This window comes from Dipodomys ordii, unplaced genomic scaffold, assembly GCF_000151885.1.
Source record: "Dipodomys ordii isolate 6190 unplaced genomic scaffold, Dord_2.0 Scaffold94, whole genome shotgun sequence".
In the NCBI taxonomy this organism is placed as follows: domain Eukaryota; kingdom Metazoa; phylum Chordata; class Mammalia; order Rodentia; family Heteromyidae; genus Dipodomys; species Dipodomys ordii.
Genome location: NW_012267310.1, coordinates 5,621,404 through 5,645,923, shown reverse-complemented (window position 1 = coordinate 5,645,923; position 24,520 = coordinate 5,621,404). Strand labels below are relative to the sequence as shown.

The following is a 24,520-nucleotide window of genomic DNA, read 5'->3' as shown; positions in this document are numbered from 1 at the left end:
ATAAATGTGACAGGTCAGAAGTTTCTTGGTAGCTGAAGGGACTATCACCTCTATCTCTCAGGAACTTCCTGAACAATATGTGCATGGTTTGTGCAAGTGTATTTACGTGCACTGGCACAAGTGCAGAGACTCCTTACATTTCTACCTCAGATGAGTATTGCAGTTCCAAAGGAACTGTTAAGATTTGCTTCCTATTAGGCACTAAGACCCTTAGTCAGTGGCACAAGAGGATCTAGCCCTTGCTCACCATGCCTAGAGTGCAATCTAGCCCACCTCAAAACCTCACTTAAATTATTTCACATAGACAGAATTGTAATCTCTGAATGTTCCATATTACCTTGATCAATTTACACTTGGCTTCCATCTGAAACCTCTTTTCCTCATCCCTCCTTCTTGTCCTTTCTCCTTTAGACACTACCTCATCATCTTGCTTATAAAATAGCAGCCATTTGACTCTAAAAGCCTATGGGCAGATGTACTGTTGGGGGCTTCAAGTAAGGCTTGGAGAAAACTACTAAAATAATAAAAAAAGTAAGAGATTTAATTCTTATAACTTAATTTTCTTTTTTAACAACTTTGTCTCTTATAACTTGACTAACCAAATTCAAATCCATTACATTTACTATTACTAGAAATGAGCAGAAAGAATACAGTCAATTATCAGTTAACCAATTTATTTTTGTCTCAACATTTTGTAATATCAGCTGTTTTCCAATGTTTTTTTTCACTTGTATGGAAAAAATTCCTCTTCAAATGTTACTTTATGTTATAATAAAAGGACAAGTTGCCCATTTAAGACTAACAAAACTATTAAGCTTGATAAATAACAATAAACATGTCATACATTATGTTAACAAGCTATAACAAATTAACCTTCAAATGAACACTTACAAGTTACACAACTTATTCATATATAATAGGGAAAAAGACAAGTTTTAGTTTCCCCCGCCCACATAGGTTTTTATATAAACAATAAAACTGTAACTTTTGAAACATTTTGAAAAAGAAGTGGATAAGAATAACATAAAGATTATAATCTGAAGTAAAATAAATCTTCAAATGAGTGCACAAACCTTGAGAAAAAAAAAGAACTGAGACATAGCATTAAAACAATGTTATCCAAAGGAAAACATGAAAGGGGACATACATTTTGTTCCCTCTAATTCTGTTCTTCGAACAGGTGAAAACTCACAGACCTAACTAAATTTGGGAGGATGCATGGGACCTAGCATGGGAAGGAACCCTGGCCTGCCCATCAGTGCTATTTTCAGCTTCAGCTCTCTCTTTTCTTTCTTCCTCTTCTCTCAAAGCTTGCTCATACAGGCTAGGGAAAGAACTAGGTTCACTATCAGTGATCTTGGCCAAGACCTCCAAAACTTTCATCTTGGTAGTTTCAACATAGGCTCTGAAACCCCAAATATACTCATAGCGGGGAGGATTACTGCCAGGTACCCGGTAGTATTCCAGGTACCCATCCCGCACCAAATCTTTGGTGATGAGCTTTCGAGGCTCCCCAAAAATTAAATGCTTCCTCCCAGCATATATCCCCAGAGAATTAAGGAATTCCCAGATTTCTTCCTCACTGGCACTATTGCCCCTCATAAAGATCACACCAAGGAGTATCATCACCAGGCCTGTTTTGGGAAATTTGCATTTGCCACTCAGACTGCTGTCACTGGAGAGGCGTAACTTATTGATCAGGGTATAGGTTTCACTATTGGGATTTATTTCTCTCACCTCAATGCCAAAAATCAACTCCAAGTGCTCAGATGCTTTCTTAAAGATCTCAGGTAAGTTCTGTTTCAACTTCCCTTTCATGACCTTTTGCATCTCTGCCTGTGTAAACCGCTCATTCTTTTTAAACTTCTCTAGCATGTACTGCATCAATCTATTTGTTTTCCAATCAAAAGAGTCTCTACATAGGATCTGAGTGGGGCAGACTTCCTGAGAGGTCGTGGGACTTTCCTCATCTGCACCTTTATCAATACCCTCTGCACCCACATTAAAACCACTGCAGCAAGCCCCTGCATCAAAAGATTCATAGGATATTTCTCCCTGAGACTCCTGGGGATTACAGACAGAAGGGGAGCTGAAGGGACCGCCCTCACCAACAGTAGGAAAGGAGGGTGGGGACTCTGCCTCCTCTGCAATGTACTGTGCATTCTCAAGAATCTGTCTTTCAATACGAGCCAGTTGACGCTTGGCACGAGAGCGATGCTTACTCTTCTGTCCTCGTGGCATGATGACTCCAGTGAGCTCCTGAGGAGACCTGAAAAAAAAAAAACAACCTAGAGTAGAGAAATGACAGCTTGTGACTACCATCATCAGTGGGAGGGTAATTTGGCTTTACCTTGGCCCCTTCTTCAGTTTTCTGCAATCACACTGCTTTAGGAACTCACCAGACTCCTCTTCTGTTCTGTCCCTGTGTCCTGAGAATCCTGTGGAGGAAGTTAAGAAAATCTTAGGTCACTGCATGACACTAGGCTTACTTGTTGGCCTATAGTGGCTGGCAATGGGGCTTTGTTGTTCTGGATTTAGAACAGTGTTGATTTATATTTATCTATTTTTGGCAAGAAGTATATCTAGCCCCCTTCTCTCTGTTTCTCTGAAAATAACATTACCAACTTTACGTCCAACTCCCAGTAAAGAAGCACATTGATACAACAACATCTTTCAGGGATATTCTGGATTCCTAGACAAGAGGTAAAATATTTAAGGACCCTCATTGCCACCTGCCCACAGTGTAGTCCCCATAATGAGTAGAGTCATCATCTTGAATTTTTGCATGATTTGAGAATTTTGCAATGTTTACCAGTTTCCATTTTCTTAGAGGAAATCCCCTAATGCTCTAATTCTGCAGAAGGCCAAGTAAAGAAGCACACATATTTTTCGATCTGCCTGGATCAGTTGGAGAACTGTCATAGTTGGAATTCCTTATGTCCCCCTCCAAACTACTTTTGAGTCAGTTATCACGGTTGGTCTCTCTCTCTCTCTCTCTCTTTTGTTTTTGTTGGTCCTGGGGCTTGAACTCTGGACCTGGGCGCTGTCTCTGAGCTCTTTAGCTCAAGGCGAGCACTCTACCACTTCAGCCGAGCGCCACTTTCTGGTTTCCTGGTGGTTAATTTCAGATAAGAGTCTCACGGACTTTCCTGCCTAGGCTGGTTTTGAACCTCAATCCCCAAATAACAGCTTCCTGAGTAGCTAGATTACAGGTGTGCACCACCACTGGCGACCAGCCGATTGGTCTCTTTTAAGCTCCACGGTATATGATATTTACTCATCTGATGACCTTATTCTACAAGCCACAAACCAAGACCTTTATTTCTTGAGCCTTCCGGGGGAAGTAAATGGCCTTTAGTCCTAAATAAAATATTCCCGGACTTTTCAGACTTAATATAAGGAGGAGGAGCCCAAGATGGCCGTACTTTCAAGGAATCGGCACCATGCAATTTTCATAGATTACACAGGATTCATTCAGCTTTAACTCAGATTACTCACAAAGGCCCCCGAAAACACTTGAGAAGTCTCTCACTTGACTTGAAGTCACAATGCAACAGCAAGGCACCACACCTTAATATCTGGAGAAGCAGCAGTCACGATCTTTCACATCTGACCTTCCATCGCCTGTCTCTTCCCACACCAGTCCTCTACTTCCGGCCCCCACTTCCGGTCCTCCTACTTCCTCTGCTCTTTTTGTTCCCCCGCTTTCTGTCCCCCCTCTTTTGGTGTACCCCTCCTGGTATTCCCCTTCCGGTGTTGTCCTCCAGGTTTTCCCCACCCAGTCTTCCCCTTCCTTGGAGAATTTCATGATAGGAATAGAACCTCACGCATGGAACTGTCCCAGGAGAGTTCCGAGAAAAATGGCAAAAATTATTTTTCTGGCTTTGCTTCTAGTGAGGACAGCTCTTTCCTGGATGAGAACAAAGAATTTCTTTTTCTGGAGAATAGTGAATCTAAAGTAAGATGGATCCTTAGCATAGCTGTTATGCAGTCCTTCCAAAGGTTTGCGCCTAAGAGCCTAGGTGTTTGGAGAAATGTGTGAAGAAGGTGCTTCAAAACGAACCCAGGCAGGAAAGTCTGTGAGACTCCAAAAAGCCAGATCTAGAGATGTGGCTCAAATGGTAGAGAGGAATAAAGCTCAGGGACAGTACCCAAGCCCTGAGTTCAAGCCGCAGAATGGATACATACATATACAGATGAGCAAACACGCAAAAATGTTCCACTAGAGTTGTATTTGGTTTCTCCTCTTTTGTGAATGGCACCCTCAAGTCTGTTGTCTTGACTTTTTTTTTGGTGCCAATACTGGGGCTTAAATTAAGGCTTGAACATTGTCCCTGAGCCCACTAGTCTGACAACTTTGGTTTTCAGTACTGAGGGTTGGGGTTTGTTTGTTTTGGGGGTTTTTTCTTTGCATTTTTTATTGTTATTGTGAAGGTGATATGCAGAAGGGTTACAGTTACACAAATCAAATAAAGAATACATTTCTTTTTGAACAATGTCACCCTTTCCCTGGCTCTCTCCGTTTTATCCCTCCAGGCTCCACCCACAAGTTTTATAATTAATTGTCAACATAGTGTTTAGTGAGTACCACTGCTACATTTGTACACCCTTTGTCCCTCCATTTCTGTGCTGGCCTTACCCTCCCCAAGACAGATAATGGAACAAACAAGACAAAGGGAAAAGAATTTAAAAAGTAGCAAATAAAAAAAGCTCCTGATAGTTCATTTCAATTAATATTATTGTATGTGATCAGATGCACATAGGTATTGAATCTCTCTGTTACACTTAGTTTCTAAGATTATCCTCCTTTAGTCTTACTCTGTGTGAATACCTAGAGACATGTATAATATATCTTAGTGTATTTTTCTTTATTTTACCCTCCAGTGACATTACTGAGTTTTGAATTTAGGATCACTCACTTTTTATGCAAATATTCTACTAATGTCACTTCATGGTGCCTTTTGCAATTACTTTTCAAATAAGGCTTCTTGTGTTTATTTTTCCATTTTGTTATTTTACCAACTCATTTAGTGATCCTGCTACCCCTGTTTGCAGAGTAGTTAGGGTCACAATTATGAATCACTATGCCTTGCTCTTCCTTGATATAATTAGTGTTTATCTTTAATTTTTCCACAGTTGATTTCTGTCATGCTATAGTGTGTAAATCTCAAAGGAATGAAAATGTGATGTTTTCACAGTATTTTTTCTCCGTGGTAAATACTATGCAATTCTATTTGAGGCTTTTTTCTTTCAATTGTGTTCTTAAGGTGTAATAGTTGTCTCTGTGAGGAACTTGTGCATTTATTAGGTATATTTTGAATACTGTTGCTTTTCTGAAAACTATATTTTTCATTACATGTTCCAATTACTGATTTTGACTAGGCCTGATTCTTCTGTAGAGTTTTTCACACCAAGTTTCTTACACATTTAAATCTTTTCTGTATAAGTTTACTTTTTTCTAAGCATGAACATTTTCGTTATTATTAGTATATACTATTCGTACAAAGCAATGGGTTTCATTGTAACTCCCTGCTCGCAATACTGGGAATTGAACTGAGTTTCCCATATGCATATAAAGTATTTTTACCATATTCACCCACCTTCTATATTTGTCAATCCTGTACTTTTTTATTTTTTGTTCCATTCCTGAGACTTGAAATCAGGGCCTGGGTGCTGTCCCTGAGCTTCTTTTGCTCAAGGGTAATGGTCTAGCACTTGAGCCACAGCTCCACTTCCAGCTTGTGTTAGTAGTTTATGGAAGATAAAAGTCTCGTGACTTACCACACTGGCTTCGAACTGTGATCCTTAGGTCTCAGCCTTCTAAGTAGCTAAGATTACATATATGGGCCACTACTGCCCAGCTCAATCTTTTACTTTTAATATGCTTATAGATTTATACTTAAAGTGGTTTTGTTGTAAACTAGTGCACTTGCATTGAAATATGTTTTGAGTAAGTAAGTAAATTTAGATAACCTTATTAGTGTGGGCCTCGGTATTGGAGTAGTGTTCCTACAACATGCAGAAGAGAGACTAGAACTCTTATTCTTCCCCCTTTTTCCAAGCCCATTTGTTCACTGTTTTTTATCCCTCTCCTATCGTTATCCCCAATGTAAGTGAGCTCAGAGTTAAATAAACAAACCAGGAAGGTAACCTGCTTAGGAACTGAATCTGCTGGCATCTTGATTTGGGACTTCCCAGCTTCCAGAACTATGAGAATTAAGAATCTATTAGATCTACATTTGTCCTTATCCTCTATCACTGGCAATTCCACCTTCAGTCTCCAACAATTTTTAAGACAAAAACAGACCTTTAGGATTTTATTGCTCAGCTATGAGACACCTTCTTGGGACAAGGTAATTATTCAACATCTCCTCCACCCAGGTTACATAAAAATTCCATTGCAATCCTGACTCACAATTATGCAAATCCCAAAAGCCTCATACTGTTCATTTCCACTTAATTGTTTTCATACAAAACACCCTCTTATAGATGATAGTTGAACATTTTCCCCCTTTTGGGGGGGGCAGGTATTGATCCTGGGGCTTGAACTTGGGGCCTGGGTGCTATCCCCTCTGAGTTTTTGTGCACAATGCTAGGAGGCACAGCTCCACTTTTGGGGTTTTTTTTGGTAGTTTATTGGAGATAAGAGTCTCACTGACTTTATTACCTGGGCTGTCTTTGAACTATGATCCTCAAATCTCAGCCTCCTTAGCAACTAGGATTGCAAACATGAGCCACCACTGCCAAGCGAACACTTTCCTTTCAAAATTACATCTCTTTGGCTCAAAATGTCTATAAACAGGGCCCAGGTTGTTACCTTAACATCCAGGTAATCTACATGCTCTTACAAAGAGAATATTCTCAATAAATATTTGACGAATAAGCATTTAGAAACAATTAACTATGCACAATTCTCTTTTTATTTTTAATTCATTCCAAGAAAAACTTTGAAACATTAAATTTTACCAAACAACAGTGCGAGCAACACAAAACTACAAAAATTAAACATGTTTAACTTTTTCCCTCAACTGTATTCCACATTCTTATATTTTCAACAAAATCCCTATGATGATTGTTATATTTTCTTATTTGGACAGTCTTTCAGGTTCAGATTCAACCAGGGAAGAAATAACTTCGGAAGGAGAGAGACCAGGAACTGCAGATGCTTGAGCAGTGGTGCTAGGCTGGCGTACTTCTATGCTCACGGTTTCATCTTTCTCACTTTTCACAACCTCTTCATAGAGGGTGGCAAAAAATGTAGGGGCGGTTTCATTGATCTTAGACAAGAAGTGCAAGACTTCATCCTTGCTGGTTTCAGCATGAGCTTGGGGACCCCACCGGAACTCATAGCATTGAGGATCACTGTTGGGCACCTGCCGGGACTCCAGGTACTTCAACCTCACCAAATCTTGGGTGATGAGCTTCTTGGGTTCTCCGAATACATAGTGCTTCTTCCCATGATACACACGCATCAACTTCAGGAATTTCCAGATATCTTCCTCAGTGGCAGAGTTTCCTTTCAATAATATCATAGCCAGCACATTCATCACAAGACCAGTCTTGGGGAAGCCTTTGCCAGCACGAACTCTCCCATTGTTTGGGAGTCTCAGCTTGCTGATAAGGTTGTATGTGTCAGAGTTCACTTCTCTTACTTCAACTGCAAAGACAGCAGAGAGGTGATCAGAGGCTCTCTTGAAGATCTCATCAAAGTCCTTTGTATAGTTTTGGCTGATGATACTCAACATATCTTCCTTAGTAGTAAACTGCTTCATATTGTACTTGTGGAGTAGTAGCTGTTCTACCATTAGAACTTCTTTGGATACATGATCTAGATGTGTAAACTTATTAGAGTAATCTTCATCAGAAAGGCTTGTACCTTCTTCACCTACAGATGTAGATTCTGTAAGAGACTTAGTGTCAAACACATCCAAACAAGTGGTACCAACAGATTCAGTATCAGAAACATCTTCATCAGTAGAGGCAATAGATGGAACACCAGAACAACCTTCATCAGAAGGAGCCATAACTGGTGGTGTAGAAGCATGCAACTCGGTAGAGGCAGCAGATGTTGAAACAGAAACAGCCATATCAGTAGGGGCAATAGATTTTGCTGCAGAAATACCCACATCAGTAGGTGCAGTAGATGATGGTGTAGAACCAACATCACGTCTACGTCTACCTCTACGAACTGTGGTAGATGGTGCTTCAAGCCCCTGGGGAATGTTACATGACTCAGCAGCACTTGTGGAGGGTGAAGTGGGCTCTGCTGCTGCCACTGCTGTTTGCTGAGCACCCTTAGAACCCTGAGCATGGCCTCGGTTCTGGCGGCGTTTCTCACGAGCATGGAGCTTACTCTTCTGACCGCGAGGCATGATGACCTTTGTTAGGGACAACAGGAAGTGCTATGAGCAGAATAATTGGATTTGCAGGCACCTGTAGAATAAAAAAAATACTGGAAGCATGTTCCACAGGTAGATAGTGAATTAGCTTTAACCAAAAACTCCTCTAGAACTTCCCATAAGCTCATTGCTTTGGTAATTCACATAGCCGCTGTTCTAATCAGACAGGCTGCCTTAAGCCATATCATACCATTCCTGCATGGAGTGGGATGGGGTGTTACTAAATAGGTATTGGTAGGAAAAGACCTCTATTTTGAGACTTCAGGATCCTCCAACGTCATATTCAGAATCATCACATCAAGTATGAGCAAGTTCTGGCTTTTTCTCTTATGCTGCTCTGAAGTTGACCTCTTCAACAAAACTCTAACATGTCTGCCAGGCACCAGTGGCTCATGCTTGTAATCCTAGAAGCTCAGAAGGCTGAGATCTAAGAAACATGATTTGAAGTCAGCCCGAGCATGAAAGTCCATGACCTTTATCTCTAATAAAATAACAACAAAATTAAACAAAACAAAACTGCTGGAAGTGGAACTGTGGTTCAAGTGATAGAGTACTAGCATTCAGCAAAAAAGTAAATGACAGCACCCATGCCCTAAATTGTAGCCCTAGGATGGGCACAAAAAATATCTAACACATCCAAGATCATACCAGAGGAAGTGAAGAAACTTGCCAGCCTGCCGGCTTGTCATGCCTGTTAAAGAAAGCCTCTTGGAGTTATGTGGAGCCCTCTTCATTTTCAGTTACTTGGGTATGTCAGATGCTTTCTGGGAACTTACCTCAACTCTAGTTGGTACCCGCTTCACCTTGTCAATGTATGTCTGTCCCGTCTGTCAGTTTTTGTATCTGTTGGATTAAATGTAAATAAGTGATTAGATATAAATTTTAGCCTCAGGATGACAGTCCTGTTGTGGAAGTTCCAGGATTGAGTAGATGGATGGGCTCTTGATTATCTATTCAATGGTGAAAGGTCCCCTTAAATGTTCTCTTAACTTCTAAATCCTTCACTTAGCATTCTTTCTTTCTCCTACCCATCTCTTGATACTCCTTCACAGAATATAATGGCCACCTTAGCATCTAATAACTGTACAAGGCTTTGAGTAAGGAACTAATTGTTTACTCCCTTCTTAAAGCTGGTGTAAAATAATGGTCCTCACTTTAGTACTGATCAAAGGCTATAATGCTTTAGACCATCTTCTTTACTTTTCCCACCCTTCCCCTAATGGTGCAGGAGAAAAGGCTTACAAGCTGCTTTATGTGAAGCTTCCCTATGCTGATCTGAAGATCCTTCACTGTGACTGAGGCCCTGAGTTTACTGAGACCATTCTTGTATACGTTAGCCCAATAGACTGCTTGGGATCTCCCAGGACTGATAGCAGGGGCTGGCTGTGGGCTGCCTAACTCTTCTGAAAACCCATTCCCTCAAAACCTAAACAAGGTGGTTCTGCCCTTGAATCCCTGTGAACATGGTACTCCTCTTTTCTCCCCCCCCCTCTTTTTCCCTTTGGAGATACAGGGTATTCACTCAAGACCAACTGAGCCAGCCTCCAATCTTAGTTACTATTTCTATTTCTGACTTTAACCTCCACCCCGTTTCCTCCGAACTGTCCTTTAGGCCAAAGTCCTCCATTCTCCATACCATCAAGTTGGGAAAAAAACAAACAAAAAGTTAACATAGACCTACCTCTATGGCCAGGAATAATGAGAGCCACCAAGAGTCTCCATGCAAAAAAAAAAAAAACAACAACAAAACCAACATTTTTTTGCCTTTATTATATTGTTATTTTTTTGAATATTGCTGACTGCGTCTAAACGGAGCCATGTTCTTTTTTTACCTCATGTTCCCGAAACACTAGAAGCGGAATTGGGCAAGGACCCTAATGGGACCGTCTCCTTATGCCCTTTACGCCCTATGAACAAGGACACAGTTTTGGGGGAGAGACAGTGATCCTCTATTTAGGTAAGAAGTTTCTCTCTGTATCTTTTAAGTTCCATACCTTCACTTCTCATAAAAATTGAGCTTTCTCTCAGTCTAACCGGCAACCGCAGTCGGAGCTCCTCACCTTCCTGAAATGGCTTCTCCGCAGGCAGGAAGTGAGGCACCACCAAAGAAAGGGTCCTAGGGAGAGACTGACGCACATGAGCAGCAACTCTATCGCCCCCTCTGTTCTGGTGGATGTGACTGGCCATCTCAGAACATTAAGACTTGATTGGTCCTAGAGTTTAGATTCTTCCCTCTACCCCTCCCTCTGCCACTCCCCCTTAAAGTGAGATCCTAGCATTTCTAGATCCTCCTTCTGAAGTTACCCTAGCCCCCCAGGTATGGCCCAAGATAGAGCCGCTTGACAAGAAAGTATAAGGTCTACAAAACCACAAAAAGGAGAGCGTACAGAAAAAGGATAGGGGAGAGAGTGATGTATTAAAAAAAAAAAAGGCCAGGCACTAACAGAGAAGGAAGAGAGCGATATATTAAAAAAGAAATTAAAATCCAAACGACAGTAGCTAATACCTGTAGTACTAGCTATGCAGGAGCCTGAGATCTAAGGATCATGGCTCGAAGGCAATCCGTGCAGGAAAGTCTAATTAATTACAATAAAATCTGAAGCAAAACTGTGAATCAAATGGAAGAAGACCATCCTTGAGGGGGGAAAAAAACAACCACCCCAATGGAAACCGTCTGTCAGTCATCCATGTATAATAGCAATTTATGGGAAATCTATGACTGGACCCTTGTAGGACTGCATATTCTGAGCATTAAACCAGGCTCTCATCTGGTTTATGGATCACTACTGAAAAATTTACTGTTAAATGCTACATGCATGCAAACTCGAGTTGTATTTTTTACATGGCACAAAGAAACCATGTACGTATGTCTATTGAGTAGTGTGATATGGGCAAGCTAAAGAACAGAGTACACAGAGAAGAGGGGCTTGTAACAGGTGGTGGCCGTAAGATATCTTTACACACAAACTCAGTTCTTTACTGAAAGGATCCTTCAGGACCCTCCCAGGCAACCATGCGGAAGTCAATCAGGCACAGGGAAACATTGTAAGGTTTATTAGAGGGGCTATATCTCCCCGGGAGAGGAAGCACATGGTGTCTACCCCAATCTAAGTCATGGGTGGGTCTGGAGGAAGTGAGGGCGGAAGTGAGGTAAAACGTGTGCGCCGTGGGTCTGGCTGGAGAGAGGAAGTGGCCAGCTGTAGGGCAGAAACTCCTGGACAGGGAGGAGTTCAGGTCTGGATGGAGCTGAGGACCAGAGGTGGGTATAATACTATTTACTTCCTTTTGTTCTAGGGAATATACTAATTATGGAAAATGGGCCGAGATAAATGATTGCATGACATCTCATTCTCTTAAAGTTAACTAACGATGTGTAGCTATGACTATTCTTACCAAATATTACTTTCTTCATTATGATTTTTCAACTCCCTCATTAATTCTGAAAGTCGTATTTCTCTGGCTCTGGATTCATATCCAATACTTTGAGCATATGATCTTTTCAATAAAATTGACTCAGATATAATTTTGCAGTAGTGACGTATAAAGTGAGTAGAGGTAAACAAGGTCAGGTTCTCCATGAGAGTAGGAACAGCCTGGGCTCTTACATTAATTCAGACAAAAAGTCTTTTTAGACCTCTGATCTTCCGGTCATTTACTGCCTTACACATATGTGAGTATTGCTGATTCTTTTTTTTAATCTTTTTAAAATTTTATTTTTACTTCAAAATTCGACTTCAGTACTTGTTTTGCCATTTACCAAAGTTGTATATGAATACAGTGCTTGCTGATTCTTTATTAGTCATTTGAGTTTGATAAACCTTTTTATGCTTATAATACTTGCGTTCTTGCAAAATTCAGAGGCTGAAATTTCAAACTCCTTTGCAGTGATTTGGAAAATGGAGTCTTGAGCAGATAATTCATTTAAATGAAATCATTAGGATGTGATCTTAGGATTGAATTGATGCTTTTCTAAGAAAGGACCAGAATGTTTGAGCACTCTTTCCTCTCCCTCCACAACGTGATCAAGCAAAAAGACTATGTCTACAAGAAAATCATCACCAGAAATGAAATTTGCCTCTAACTCGCTCATAAACTTTTCAGCCACCAGAACACTGGGAAATTAACATTTGTTTTCGAAGCCACCCCATCTGTGGTATTGATATGGACACATGATCTTAGTCAAACCAATTTTGTGAACCACTGGAATATAAATAGTGGGTAGACAACCCCTGTCATGGTGACTGACCACAAGATTTAATGAGCAATAGTTTATATCAACATAATGATACCTTCCCCTATGGACATTTAGTTCTCAAATCCAGAATAGGTTAGAAATTAGGAAGATATGGTACTGAATTTATTAAATAAATTAGATTTTCCCTATTCATCTATTGCAAAGGTTCTTTTTCCACCTGGATGCAGTTTAGAACTCCTAGAATTTTCTTAAGGGTCGACTCTTTGGTGCATTCCATCTACCTTTACCTCTAAACTAGTTCTATTTACATTTATTATTTCCCTTCAAAATCTAGCATTCCTTAGAATTTCAAGATTAAACTCAATTATAATTTCCTTTGCAAGCAATAGGATTTTCAGGTAAACACTGGAAAATACAGTGGCTTCTGTGCATCTCATCTGTGCATAACACATTGTTGCTAGTGCATTGAGACAATGGGAAAGATGCCAGCCATTCTTTCCTATCATGGGCTGGTTGTATACTCTCACATGTTAAAAGTTTTAGAATTTGTAACTCAGAATATGACTATATTTGGAAACAAGAGCTTTCAAAAGGTGATGAGTTTAAAATGAAGCTACTTGGGTAGGCCCTAATGCAGTCTGACAGGGTTGTCACCTAAAGATGTATACATACACTTATAATGTACTATGTGATTTTTTTGTTTCTTTGTATGTTCTTTCCCTATGGTACAACCCCGTTTGTCACTGTATTTGATTCCAGTACCCTGCATCTTGTATATACATTTTTTCTAATTTGGGGAGGGGAAGGGAAATAACAAAATGCTGAAATAAAGATACAGGCTGACCCCTTGTAACAATGAGATGTACAAGACAGTATGTTGAAAACGAACTTTACAACTTTGCAGGGGGGAGGGGGGAGGGAGGAGTTGGGGAGGTGGGGAAGAAAAGGATGGTAGGGGAAAAATAAAGGAGGGGGTAAGAATGCTCGATAGGAAATGAACTCATTACCTTGTTCATATAACTGTAACCCCGCTGTACAGTATCTTTACAATAATATATATATATATATATATATATATATATTAAGAACAAAAAAGATGTATACATACACAGAGGCTTCCTTGTGAAGTGGCAGCAAGAATCCAGCATCTTGCAAAAAAACAAGCCTCTGGAAAAACTAAGGAAGCAGAACCTTAATCTTAGTATTCCACCTGCCAGAACTATGAATAAACAAATAACCAAGCTAGGTGCTAGTGGCTCACATCTATAATCCTATTTACTCAGGAGATTGAGTTATGGAGGACCTTGGTACAAAGGTAACCTGGGCAGAAAAGTCCATGAAATTCCATCTCCAAAATTCTCAGTAAAAAGCCAGGGTGGAAGTGTGTGTCAAGTGGTGAAAGCTAAGCCAAAGACACAGGGGAGCATATGGCCCTGAATTCAAACCCTAGTACTGCCAAAAATATTAAAATGGAAAGGTATGTCTCCCATTGAAGCCTCTTAGACTATGGTATTTTTATGATAGCCCAAACAAGCCGATACATTGTCCTAAACAGAAATTTATTCTTGGTTATATATGTTCCCAGAACAATTCTCGTTTTTTTTTTTAACTTTCTTCTTGTTCTTCCCTTTTCTTCTCTTCTCTTTCTTTTTTCTAAGTTAGGAGAGAGGCTGGTCCAGGCCCTAGAGCTCAGGGCCCTATGTGCTTTTTCTGAGCTTTTACTCAAGGCTAGCATTTTACCACTTAAGCCACAACTCTACTTCCTGCATTTAGGTGGCTAATTGGAGATAAAAGTGTCATAGGCTTTCCTCCCTGTACTGGCTTTGAACAGCAATCCTTAAGTCTCACTCTTGTAAGTAGCTAGAATTACAGACATGAGTCACAAGGACCCAGCCCCAGCCAGATTTTGAAGATCATTATCAAGATGCACTCTATTCATAAACTGACATATTGAATTAGAACCCCTTCATACAAATTAAAGATAATAAAATTATAATACTAACAATAGTATATATAAAAAAGCATGTTTTGCCAGGTGCCATTGCTCAAACTTATACTCTAAGGCTGAGATCTGAGGATGAGGGTTCAGAGCCAGACTGTCAGGAAAGGTATGATGCTCTTATCTCCAATTCATCACTTGAACCTGGAAGTGGAACTGTGGCTTAATTTATAAAGCACTAGCCTTAAGAAAGATAGCTTAGGGATAGCCCCCAGGCCCTAAATTCAAGACCCAGGACCAGCACATGCAAACAAAAAACATGCTACATGGCCTAAAAGTCCATTTGTAGATGAGGAATCTCTGCAGTATACTTGTTTTTTTTTAGTTTTATTTTATTGTAAAGGAGTCATTACAGTACATAAGTAAGGTTATGAGTATATTTTTTGAAGTGTTAACCCCTCCCTGGTTTTCTCCCATTTTCCCTCCCCCTTGACTCCCCTTCCCCCAAGTTGTATAGTTCATTTCCCCAAAATAGTGTCTAGTGAGTATCACTGTCACATTGTCCCACCATTTCTGTGATTCCCCTTCCCTTCCCCAAATCAGATAAACATATACAAGACAAAAGGTACCAAAATCAGAAACAGTGACTACAGGTAGTAACCCAGAGGAGAAAAAATAAGTGAGACAAAAGCAATAACTGTAAACAGTACACTAAAAAAGAAGAAAAGAAAAACAACAACCAAAAAAAACTCTTGTTTCTATGTCAGAGTTCGTTTCAATTTAGTATTTTATATGGTCTTGTATACATAGCTATTGGGACATCATGATCCTCTGCTAGGACTATCCTAAGCATATACAAATTATTACAATTGAGGGAAACCATGGATCCTATTTTTCTTTGGGTGTGGCTTACTTCACTTAATATGATTTTTTCCAAATCTTTCCTTTTCCTCACAAATGGGGCAATGCCACTCTTTTTGATGGAAGCATAGAATTTCATTGTGTATATATATACCACATTTTTTTCATTCATTCACTTACTGAGGGGCATCTTGGTTGATTCTATAGCTTAGCTATGGTAAATAATGCTGCAGTGATTATAGTTGTGCTGGGAGCTTGTTTGTGTTTATTTGGGTAAATGCCCAGGAGTAGGGAAGTTCTATATTTAGTCTTTTGAAGTATCTCCAGACTGGTTTCCGGAGTGGTTGAACCAATTTACAATCTCACCAACAGTGTAGTAGACTTCCATTTTGTCCACATCCCCACCAGCATCTACTATTATTTGTTTTCTTGATAATGGCCATTCTAACTGGGGTGAGGTGGAATCTCAGTATGGTTTTGACTTGCCCTTCTTTTATGACCAGAGATGCTGACCATTTTCTTCATGTGTCTGTTAGCTATTTTTATTTCCTCTCCAGAGAAGCCTCTTTTTAATTCTTTAGCCCACTTATTAATGGGGTGGGTGGTTGAGGATTTTTATTGGGGGGGTTAATTTTTTGAGTTCTAAGTATACTTTAGGTATGAAGCCCTTGTCTGTTGTATATCTAGTGAAGATCTCCCAATCTGTGGGCTTTCTATTGATCTTCTGCAGTATAATTTTGTGGATAACTAAGCAGGCGATACTAGATATGTTAAAGATAAAGTCAATACTACCAATAATTATTTATATGTACTCCTATTTCCACAGTTGGAATGGAAAAATTATTTCAAGCTATTGAGGGTGACAAGCCTTCAAGGGCCATAGGAAATAAGGAGAATCTTCTGGGTGGAAGGCTTGTTCATCAAGGGAAAGCAACCTGTATTGCCCTGGAGAGGATGTAATTTGCTTGCTTGAATAATTCAGAATGTTGGAAGAGATTGAAACCTGATACTTGGGAATATGGCAGATCTTAGCCTGGTCCATTTGATACAGATGGTTCTGAGAGAAGTAGATCTGGAAATACAGTCTAGCGGGAAACTTACAGGCAGAACATTTGAGTTTCTCCAAATATCATGACACTTCATAATTTTGTATCTTAAGTTTTGTCATACCAGTACATTGCAGTTTTCCACTTAAGTTTCTTCTCTTCAATAATGACCTCTATCATCAGATAGAGGCCCTTTCCTTGTTCCACAGCCTTTATAGCCAACCATGATGTTTATTTATATAATTATATCACATTGCTGGAATTGCAGTTTTCAGAATTTCAAACTAACTTGATTTTGGTGCTTTAGGCATTTTACCCTCTGCAACCTGTTATGTCATAGCACATGTATTAACCTATTCTTCATATGGTTGTACCAGGCAGCCAGTTTCTAATCATTTGTGTGTGTGTCTGTGTGTGTGTGTGTGTGTGTGTGTGTGTGTGTGTGTGTGTGTGTGTGTGTGTGTGTGTGTGTGTTTCTGTGCGTGTATTGGTTCTGGGTGTTGAACTAAGGCCTTGGTGCTGTCCCTGAACGTTTTGTTTGTTGGTTTGGCTAAAGGCTGTAGCACTTGAGCCACATTCTACTTTTTGGTGTGTATTTGGAAAGTCCATAAGAGTCTTATGAGCTTTTTGCTCAGGTTAGCTTTTTAACTGGAATCCTCAGATATCAGTCTCCCAAGTAGCTAAGATTATAAGCCTGAATCCCTAGTGCCCATCTTGAGTTTCAACGTATTTATAAGATATTTCTTCATTGCTTTGTATGTCCCTCCCCCACGGTATAACCCCTTTTCACTGTATTTGATGTTGGTATAATTTGTGGAGGGGACGGGAAAAAACAAATTGTTTAAATAGGGATACAGGTGGACCCATTCCAACCATGAAATGTACAAGATGTTATGTCGAAAAATGAACATTACAACTTTGGCACGGGGGTGGGGGGAAAGATGGGAAGGGATGGGAAGGGGAAACAAAGGAAGAGGCAACAATGCTTGATAAGAAATGCACTCATTACCTTGTCCATGTAGTTGTAACCCCTCTGTATGGTATTTTCACAATAAAAATTTTTTTTAAAAAATCTGTGGGACTTTTCATCAGAAGTTTTAAATCATAGATAGGTATTCCCCTATCTAAATACTCTTTCACATTTGTTTGTGGAGGGGACATGGTTAATTAAACAAGACTCTAAACATTCACAAAATAAGACCAAAGGAGGATTTTCTTAGGAGAAGATCACAAAGGCTTAATAGTTATGTTCATATGATCATATAAAACGATAATTATCAAAATGAGCTCCAAGAAATGGAAAAAAGAGGTTTTGGGGGGGCGATTTTGGTCAGTCATGGGGCTTGAACTCTGGGCCTGGGCACTGTCCCTGAGCACTTTAGCTCAAGGCGAGCCCTCTACCACTTAAGCGACAGTACTACTTCTGAGTTTCTGGTGGCTAATTGGAGATAAAAGTCTCTTGGACTTTCCTGCCTGGGCAGGCTTTGAATCGTGATCCTCAGATCTCAGCCTTCTGAGTAGCTAGGATTACAAGCATAAGCCACCTGCTCCCTGTTCACAGTTCTTTTTCCCTTCTATTTTTGTCCTTTTGTCACTGCTTTTGATTTTTGTACCCCTTGTCTTGTATGTAAATTCATTTGATTTGGGGAGGGGAAGGAGAAGCACAGAAATGGTAGGACAAAATGAATTAATTTGGTAGTGATACTCACTAAACACCATGTTGGAAATGGGACTATGTTGGAAATGGAACTGTACAACTTGGTGGGAGGGTATGAAGGAGGGGAAAATCTGGGGAAAAAAACAAGGGAGGAGGTGACACTGTTCAAAAAGAAATGCACCTAACTTACGTGACTGTAACCCCTCTGTACAGCAACTTCACAATATTTTTTTTAAAAAAATCTATGGGAAGAATTTGGAAATATATCTATCATCTCCAGAATTTGATCCTTACAAAGATGAGGTTCTTATATGATGTCTGGGAGAATGGGGCTCAGTTAGCAAGTCTTCAAATTGTAAAGATATAATAATTAGTGATATAATCTTTAAATTACAAAGATTTACTTTTATCCTTTTTCATAATCAAAGCTATACAAAGTACACATATTTTCACAATACTTTAGAATTAACAGAAAGAAATGATCAAAACTAAGACTTAAGAGTTTTTAAGTTTATTTGTATTATTGCATGATCCTAACTATTATTGTGAGATGTTAAGCATTTTCAAGAATACCTTTTTAATGATGCTACATGTTATCATCTAGAGAAAACACTTAAGACAATAGGAGTGGCAGAGAGGCTGCTGGACATGGTCAAGTAACAAAGTTGTCCATAGCATCACTCTTCGTCCTGGCTTTTCTTATTTGCTTTGGCTCTCTCTTCTATGTCTTTTAAAGCTTCTTCATAATGAGTTGAAAATTTTCTAGGATCATTTTTACTAACCTTGGCTAAAAATTCTAGCACTTCCATCTTGTTAGTTTCCCTATAAGCCTTTGGTCCCCACAAAAATTCATAGCACGGAGGATCACTGTTAGGTATTTGTCGGTACTCCAGGTACTGTAAGGTCACCAAATCTTCGCTAACAAGCTTGTGGGGCTCCCCAAACACATAGTGTCTCTTTCCTGGGCGTACATGCATTTGTTTTAAAAATTTCCAAAGATCTTCCTCAGTCACATGGTTACCCATCATGAAAATTACACCTAGTATTGTCATCACAAAGCCAGTCTTGGGTAAACCGTTACCTGCATGGATCCTTCCATTATTGGGGAGTTTTAGCTTGCTCACTAGTTCATACTGGATATTGTCTGTATCTACTCCTTGCACAGTAACCCCAAAGAAAATCTCGATATTTTCAGAAGTTCTCTGTAGGATCTCAGCAAATTCTTCTTCATCCATAGCATCAACAAATCTTATCAGGTCTTCCTTGAAAATAGGCAGTTGCCTTTCAAACCTGTAGAGAATATAATGTTCCATTAAATCTACCTTGTCATCTAAAAAATCATTAAAGTTTGCAGTGCAGGCTGTGGCTGTTGAGGTACTTGGACCCTCATTGTCTTGTTGGCTCTTTTTACGCCTATTAGATCGGCTGCTAAGGAACTCTACAACACTTCTGCTGGGGCTTGGAATAGTATAAGGCTCTTGGGGGATGTTACTTGGCTCAGGAACAGATGAATTCTGGAGATCTTCCTCTGGAGCCACAGAGCAAGGGTAAGGAGGTTCTTCTTCTGTTGCTTCACTTGCCTGTGCTACACTGTGGTCAGAGGAGGTTTGCAGGGTCTCTTGATGTTCTTCCTCAATGCGAAGGTTATTCTCCTCTAGAGACATGACAGCTGTAGTGAGGGACAGATGGTTAACGGAGCCACTCAGAAAGATAGATGTTGATACAGCGAGTGAACCTTCAGCGTGAAGTGTTGGTCATGGCTATCTTCGCAGTATTACAGGAGGGATCTCCAGAAGGTTCTGTGGAGTTTCTGATGTCTTGACTACCACATCCTTTCTGAGAGCTAGGGAAGAAGTTACAGTAAGCCTGAGCCTGCTATCTCTGAGCAGCCTGCAAACCCCGCCTTGTGCATGCCCTGGTGACAGTCATGGCCTCTGTTGCACTGAAGTTGACATCACAGACCTCCCTGGGGCCCATGAGAAGGGGAAAAAGGAGGATCTTTCTTGTCACCCCTAGATGTATTTGGTGCTGAGTGTTAGCAGCAGATGTTCCATCTAGGCATTTTGAGAGGATCATCAGACCTTACACAGACAATACAGTGGCACATAGGTCTTTGATCTTCATCCCTATCATTTGAACATGGTTATACATTCAGACTATCTCATTCCAAGCCTCAGCTTGAGAAACCTTCCCATATTCTTCAAAGACTGAAACCAAAGAAGGGCCTGAGTATTTGCCATCCCTTCAGTTTGTGGTAAACATTCCCCTTTATGCTTGCTTCTATGTCTAGTATGAATTAAATCCTCTGTCTGTTTTTTGTCCTGATATTTTTGCTCTCATAGTCATTACCAAATTATCCTTTAACACTACTAGGGGTCAAAGATGGTCCTCTGCTCTGACTCTGCCTATCCTCCGTCTTACATGGCTGAGAGGATCAAATAGCCTGATATGCCCACATTATTTGATGTGTATTTCCATTAGTTTTCTGAGTACTTACAGGTCTGAATTATCCCAGAAATCACCCTGCTTACCTGACCCAGACACTGCTTTACAAGTCTCTCACTCCTTGATAACATCATAAAAGGAATTATGTCACATGTTGTTACTAGTAACCAGGTATCCAAGGTCTGTCATCAAGGGCAACTTCTTAGCTCTAAGGTTTTAATGCTACAAACTCTTCACTCAGGATTCCCCTTGAGTCCAACCTAGACTAGGACTCTCTTGTTACTACTTCCTCCAGAGCTAGGGGCACAATTGTGTGGCACCCTATCCAGGTTTTTTTATTTTTTATTTTTGGTTGTGGGGCTTGAACCCTAGGCCTGGGCACTGTCCCTTAGCTCTTCAGCTGAAGGCGAGTGCTCTACCATTTGAGCCACAGTGCCACTTCCAGCTTTTGCTGTTTATGTGGTGCTGAGGAATCAAACCCAGGGCCTCATGCATGCAAGGCAAGCACTCTACCACTGAGCCACCTTCCCAGCCCACTCAGGTAATTTTTTTTGACATGTGGTATTACTAATGTTTGTATGGGACTGGCCTCTAAACAGAATGTTCTTCATTTCTTCCTCCTGAGTAGCTGAGGATTTGGGATTATAGATAAGCCAGCATACAAGGCCCTTTCTTTATGTTATCATTAATATTGCTTTTTTTAATTGTTTATTTTTCCCTGTGGTTGATTTTAGTTGTGACATACAGAGTTCTTAGTTTAAGTGTCACCTTTATGGTCATGTAAAAAATAGGAAGTTTCTAAAATGTGTCAATTATGGATACTTAAATCTATATGCAACTCTGTTTGAGATGAGGTATTATGGTCATTTCCAGAAGGAACTTTTGCAATTGGATTTTTTCCCCATAGGTATATTTTGGATCTTTTTCCTTCATTAAAGTTATATTTTCATTAGTTACTGATTTTGTTTGTACAGGTTCCTTTCCTTATTTTCATTTACTGGTCTTACAGAATAAGTATATAGTTTTATGCACCAATTACACCCTTGTAAGCATTTTTCATATGTTTGGGTTTCATTATGATATTTTCATACTTGCATGTAACATGATTATATTCACCCCTTTTATTTTCTTGTCTTGCTTTCTCCTATACCACCTTCCACATCCATAACAGTGTTTCTTTTAGACTCAGATTCCTTTTTCCTTTCTAAATTCCACATGAGAGTAAGCTTGTGGTATTTGTCCAAGTCTCCATTGTTTCACTTAATTTATGATCTCTCCTCACATCTACTTTTTTGTAAATGATACAATTTCATATTTCTTTATGGCTGACTAAACTCTATTAAGTATACTTGTCTTCACTAATTCATCTACTGGTAATAACCTGGACTGATTCCCTAAATTGGCTAATGTGAATGATCCATGGTAAATAAGGGAATGTCAATGTCTCTATTAAACGATCCTTTTTCTTTCTTATGTAAATTTTCATTGTTTATATTAGTTATACAAATATGGTCATGTTTATATTTCTAAATGTGAATGCTTATTATAGTTCTAATTCAGCCTTTTTGTTTGTCTTTCACTTTTCCTTCTCTTCCTTTAAAAAATTATAAATTTAAAATGAGATATTCTGTAAATCATCTTCATTTCTACAGCAAAAATTTAGGGGAGCTAATTCTAATAGTTTATAAAAATCAAACAAAATGAGTAATTCTCATTTTAGACCTGTGGGTCATTGAGAAACACAGAGCATTAAAATGTTATATAACCTAACAATCTAATTGAACTCCTCAAAATGGGATGTGAGTTATATCACAGTGGTATCAGAAAATAGGATAAAGTTTTCCAAAAATTAAAAAAATGTTTTATACTGTTTGCTGGTGGCTTATATCGGCATTCCTATCTATTCAAATAGCTGATATAGAGAGATCATGGTTCAAACCCAGCCCAGGCAACAAGTATCCATTTAAGGATCCAAAAGCTGGAAGTGAAAATGTGGCTCAAGTGGTAATATGCTAGTTTCAAGCACAAAAACTAAGGGAAAGGGTCCAGGCCTTGAGTTCTAACCCCTGGACCAGCACAGAAAAAATGAACAGGTTTCATTATTCTATTTTAATAGATGTATACTAAGTATTTTGCCATATTTAGCCCCCTACACATGCCCTTTCCATTCTCAAACATTATTCTCCCTGCTTCCCATCTGATCTTTTCCTCTATCAGTCCCATCAAGATTTATAGTTTCATTTTCATCGTATACATTGAATCTTTTGACTGTATTTGCCATCTATTCCCCTTTCCATTCATCTAACATAATCCCCAAGAGCATTAGTTTCCACCCTCCACACCCTGCTCCCAGTCAAGACCTATCGTAGCTTCCTGATACTTACTTTGTTAAACTATCAATTTTTCATAAGGGGATACACCACGAGATCTCATGCCTGTATATACTACAACTTTCATCAGGTTTTTGTGTGTGTTTGAGGGTCCTGGGGCTTGAACTGAATGTTGTCCCTGAGCTTTTGTGTTCACGACTATTGCTTTATTACTTTGAGCCATAGTTCCATTTCCAGCTTTTGGGTGGTTAATTGGTGATGTGGCTCAAGGACTTTCCTGCCCAGGCTGGCTTTTGAACAGCAATCCTCAGATCTCAAACTCCTTAGTAGCTGGGATTACAGGCCACTGGTACCCAGCTGTGTTAATTTGTTTTGCAAAAATATATAAAGTGCATAGAAATGAGTTGAGACATTTTATATGTACATAATCAGAATGAAAACGATCTAATAATAAGAGTTAGAGGATGAACAGACCCAGATGAACAGTTCTGGCTTTTCCTCTAACACACTAATGATCCTGGTCAGTAAGTCTTACCTTTCTAAGCTCCTATGCTTTAACATAAAGCAAGATGCTATTATACATTTATAAAGGCTATACAAGGATCAAAGAATTCATTTTTCTTTCTTTAAAAAAAAGAAAAGTTGTAAAGTTCGTTTTTCGACATAATGACTTGTACATCTCATTGTTGCAATGAGTCCACCTGTATCCCTAGTTAAATGGTTTGTTTTTTCCCCTCCCTGCCACAAATTATACCAACATCAAATACAGTGAAAGCAGGGGTTATACGTGGGGGAGGGACATTCAAAGCAACAAAGAAATCATCTTATAAATATGTTAGAACAATTGCATGAAAGGAAAAAAAACAAAAAAATATTTGAATACTTATCTTGAACTTTGGTAGGGGGTGGGAGGAGGATCGGGTGGGGAGGGAGTATGGGAAGGGATGGGAAGGGGAAACAAAGAGGAGGTAACAATGCTCGATAAGAAATGTACTCGTTGTCTTGCTCATGTAATTGTAACTCCTTTGTACAGTATTCTCACAATAAAAAAGAAAGAAAAAAGAAGGATCAAAATTAGAATAAATGATTTTAGTCAGTTTTATTGATTACATATGCACATGACCCTGTATGTGTTTACATAAATGTTTTTGTTTTCAGATTAAGATCCATATATGAGATAAAAATGCACTTTGTCTTTCTTAACCTGGTTTACTCCACTTTATATGGTTTGTCCCCAAATCTATTAATTTCTCTGCAGATGACATGATTTCATTCTTCCCAATGGATGAATAAAATTCTATTGTGTATATATACCATATTCTCTTGATCCATTCCTCCATATGGAACATCTGGACATTTTTTATAACTTATAGTGAATATTGAGTATTTAGGTTCCATTATTAAATTGTTATCTTTCAGATAAATGCCTATGAGTGGAATCACTGCATCATAGAGCAGTTCTATTTTTAATGTTTTGAGAACCCTCCATGACTCCCATGGCAGTTTCACTAAGCTACATTTATAATGTGATACTGACCCTGTTTCCCAGGAGGCACCTACTTTTCATTCATTTATAGGTATATTGGATGTGTTAGGAATTTATTTAAGATAGTTTGTCTTTATATGTATAAGATATCCTGACTAATAT

At 39.3% G+C, this 24,520-nt stretch overlaps 3 protein-coding genes across 3 annotated transcripts; all 3 read right to left on the bottom strand.

Annotated features, from left to right (window-relative positions):
• Positions 1 to 1,200: 1,200 nt before the first annotated feature.
• LOC105993267 (melanoma-associated antigen B4-like) lies at positions 1,201 to 3,621 on the bottom strand. The gene is made up of 3 exons (XM_013026472.1): positions 3,615 to 3,621; positions 2,351 to 2,438; positions 1,201 to 2,269 (listed from the first exon to the last, which is right to left on the bottom strand). The coding sequence occupies exons 1-3, from the start codon at positions 3,619 to 3,621 to the stop codon at positions 1,201 to 1,203; spliced, it is 1,164 nt and encodes a 387-aa protein (XP_012881926.1).
• Positions 3,622 to 7,085: 3,464 nt separating this feature from the next.
• On the bottom strand, positions 7,086 to 8,372 carry LOC105993266 (melanoma-associated antigen B5-like). Its single transcript, XM_013026471.1, has one exon. The coding sequence runs from the start codon at positions 8,370 to 8,372 to the stop codon at positions 7,086 to 7,088; it is 1,287 nt and encodes a 428-aa protein (XP_012881925.1).
• Positions 8,373 to 18,774: 10,402 nt separating this feature from the next.
• LOC105993265 (melanoma-associated antigen B5-like) lies at positions 18,775 to 19,761 on the bottom strand. The gene has a single exon (XM_013026469.1). The coding sequence runs from the start codon at positions 19,759 to 19,761 to the stop codon at positions 18,775 to 18,777; it is 987 nt and encodes a 328-aa protein (XP_012881923.1).
• Positions 19,762 to 24,520: the final 4,759 nt, after the last annotated feature.

What these genes read in the sequence shown, in the direction of transcription:
- LOC105993265 (XM_013026469.1), bottom strand. Translation starts at nt 19,761, where the DNA reads ATGTCTCTAGAGGAGAATAACCTTCGCATTGAGGAAGAACATCAAGAG.
- LOC105993266 (XM_013026471.1), bottom strand. Translation starts at nt 8,372, where the DNA reads ATGCCTCGCGGTCAGAAGAGTAAGCTCCATGCTCGTGAGAAACGCCGC.
- LOC105993267 (XM_013026472.1), bottom strand. An exon ending in AAACTGAAGAAGGGGCCAAG is followed by an intron (nt 2,270 to 2,350) that starts GTAAAGCCAAAT and finishes TTTTTTTTTCAG; the next exon opens with GTCTCCTCAGGAGCTCACTG.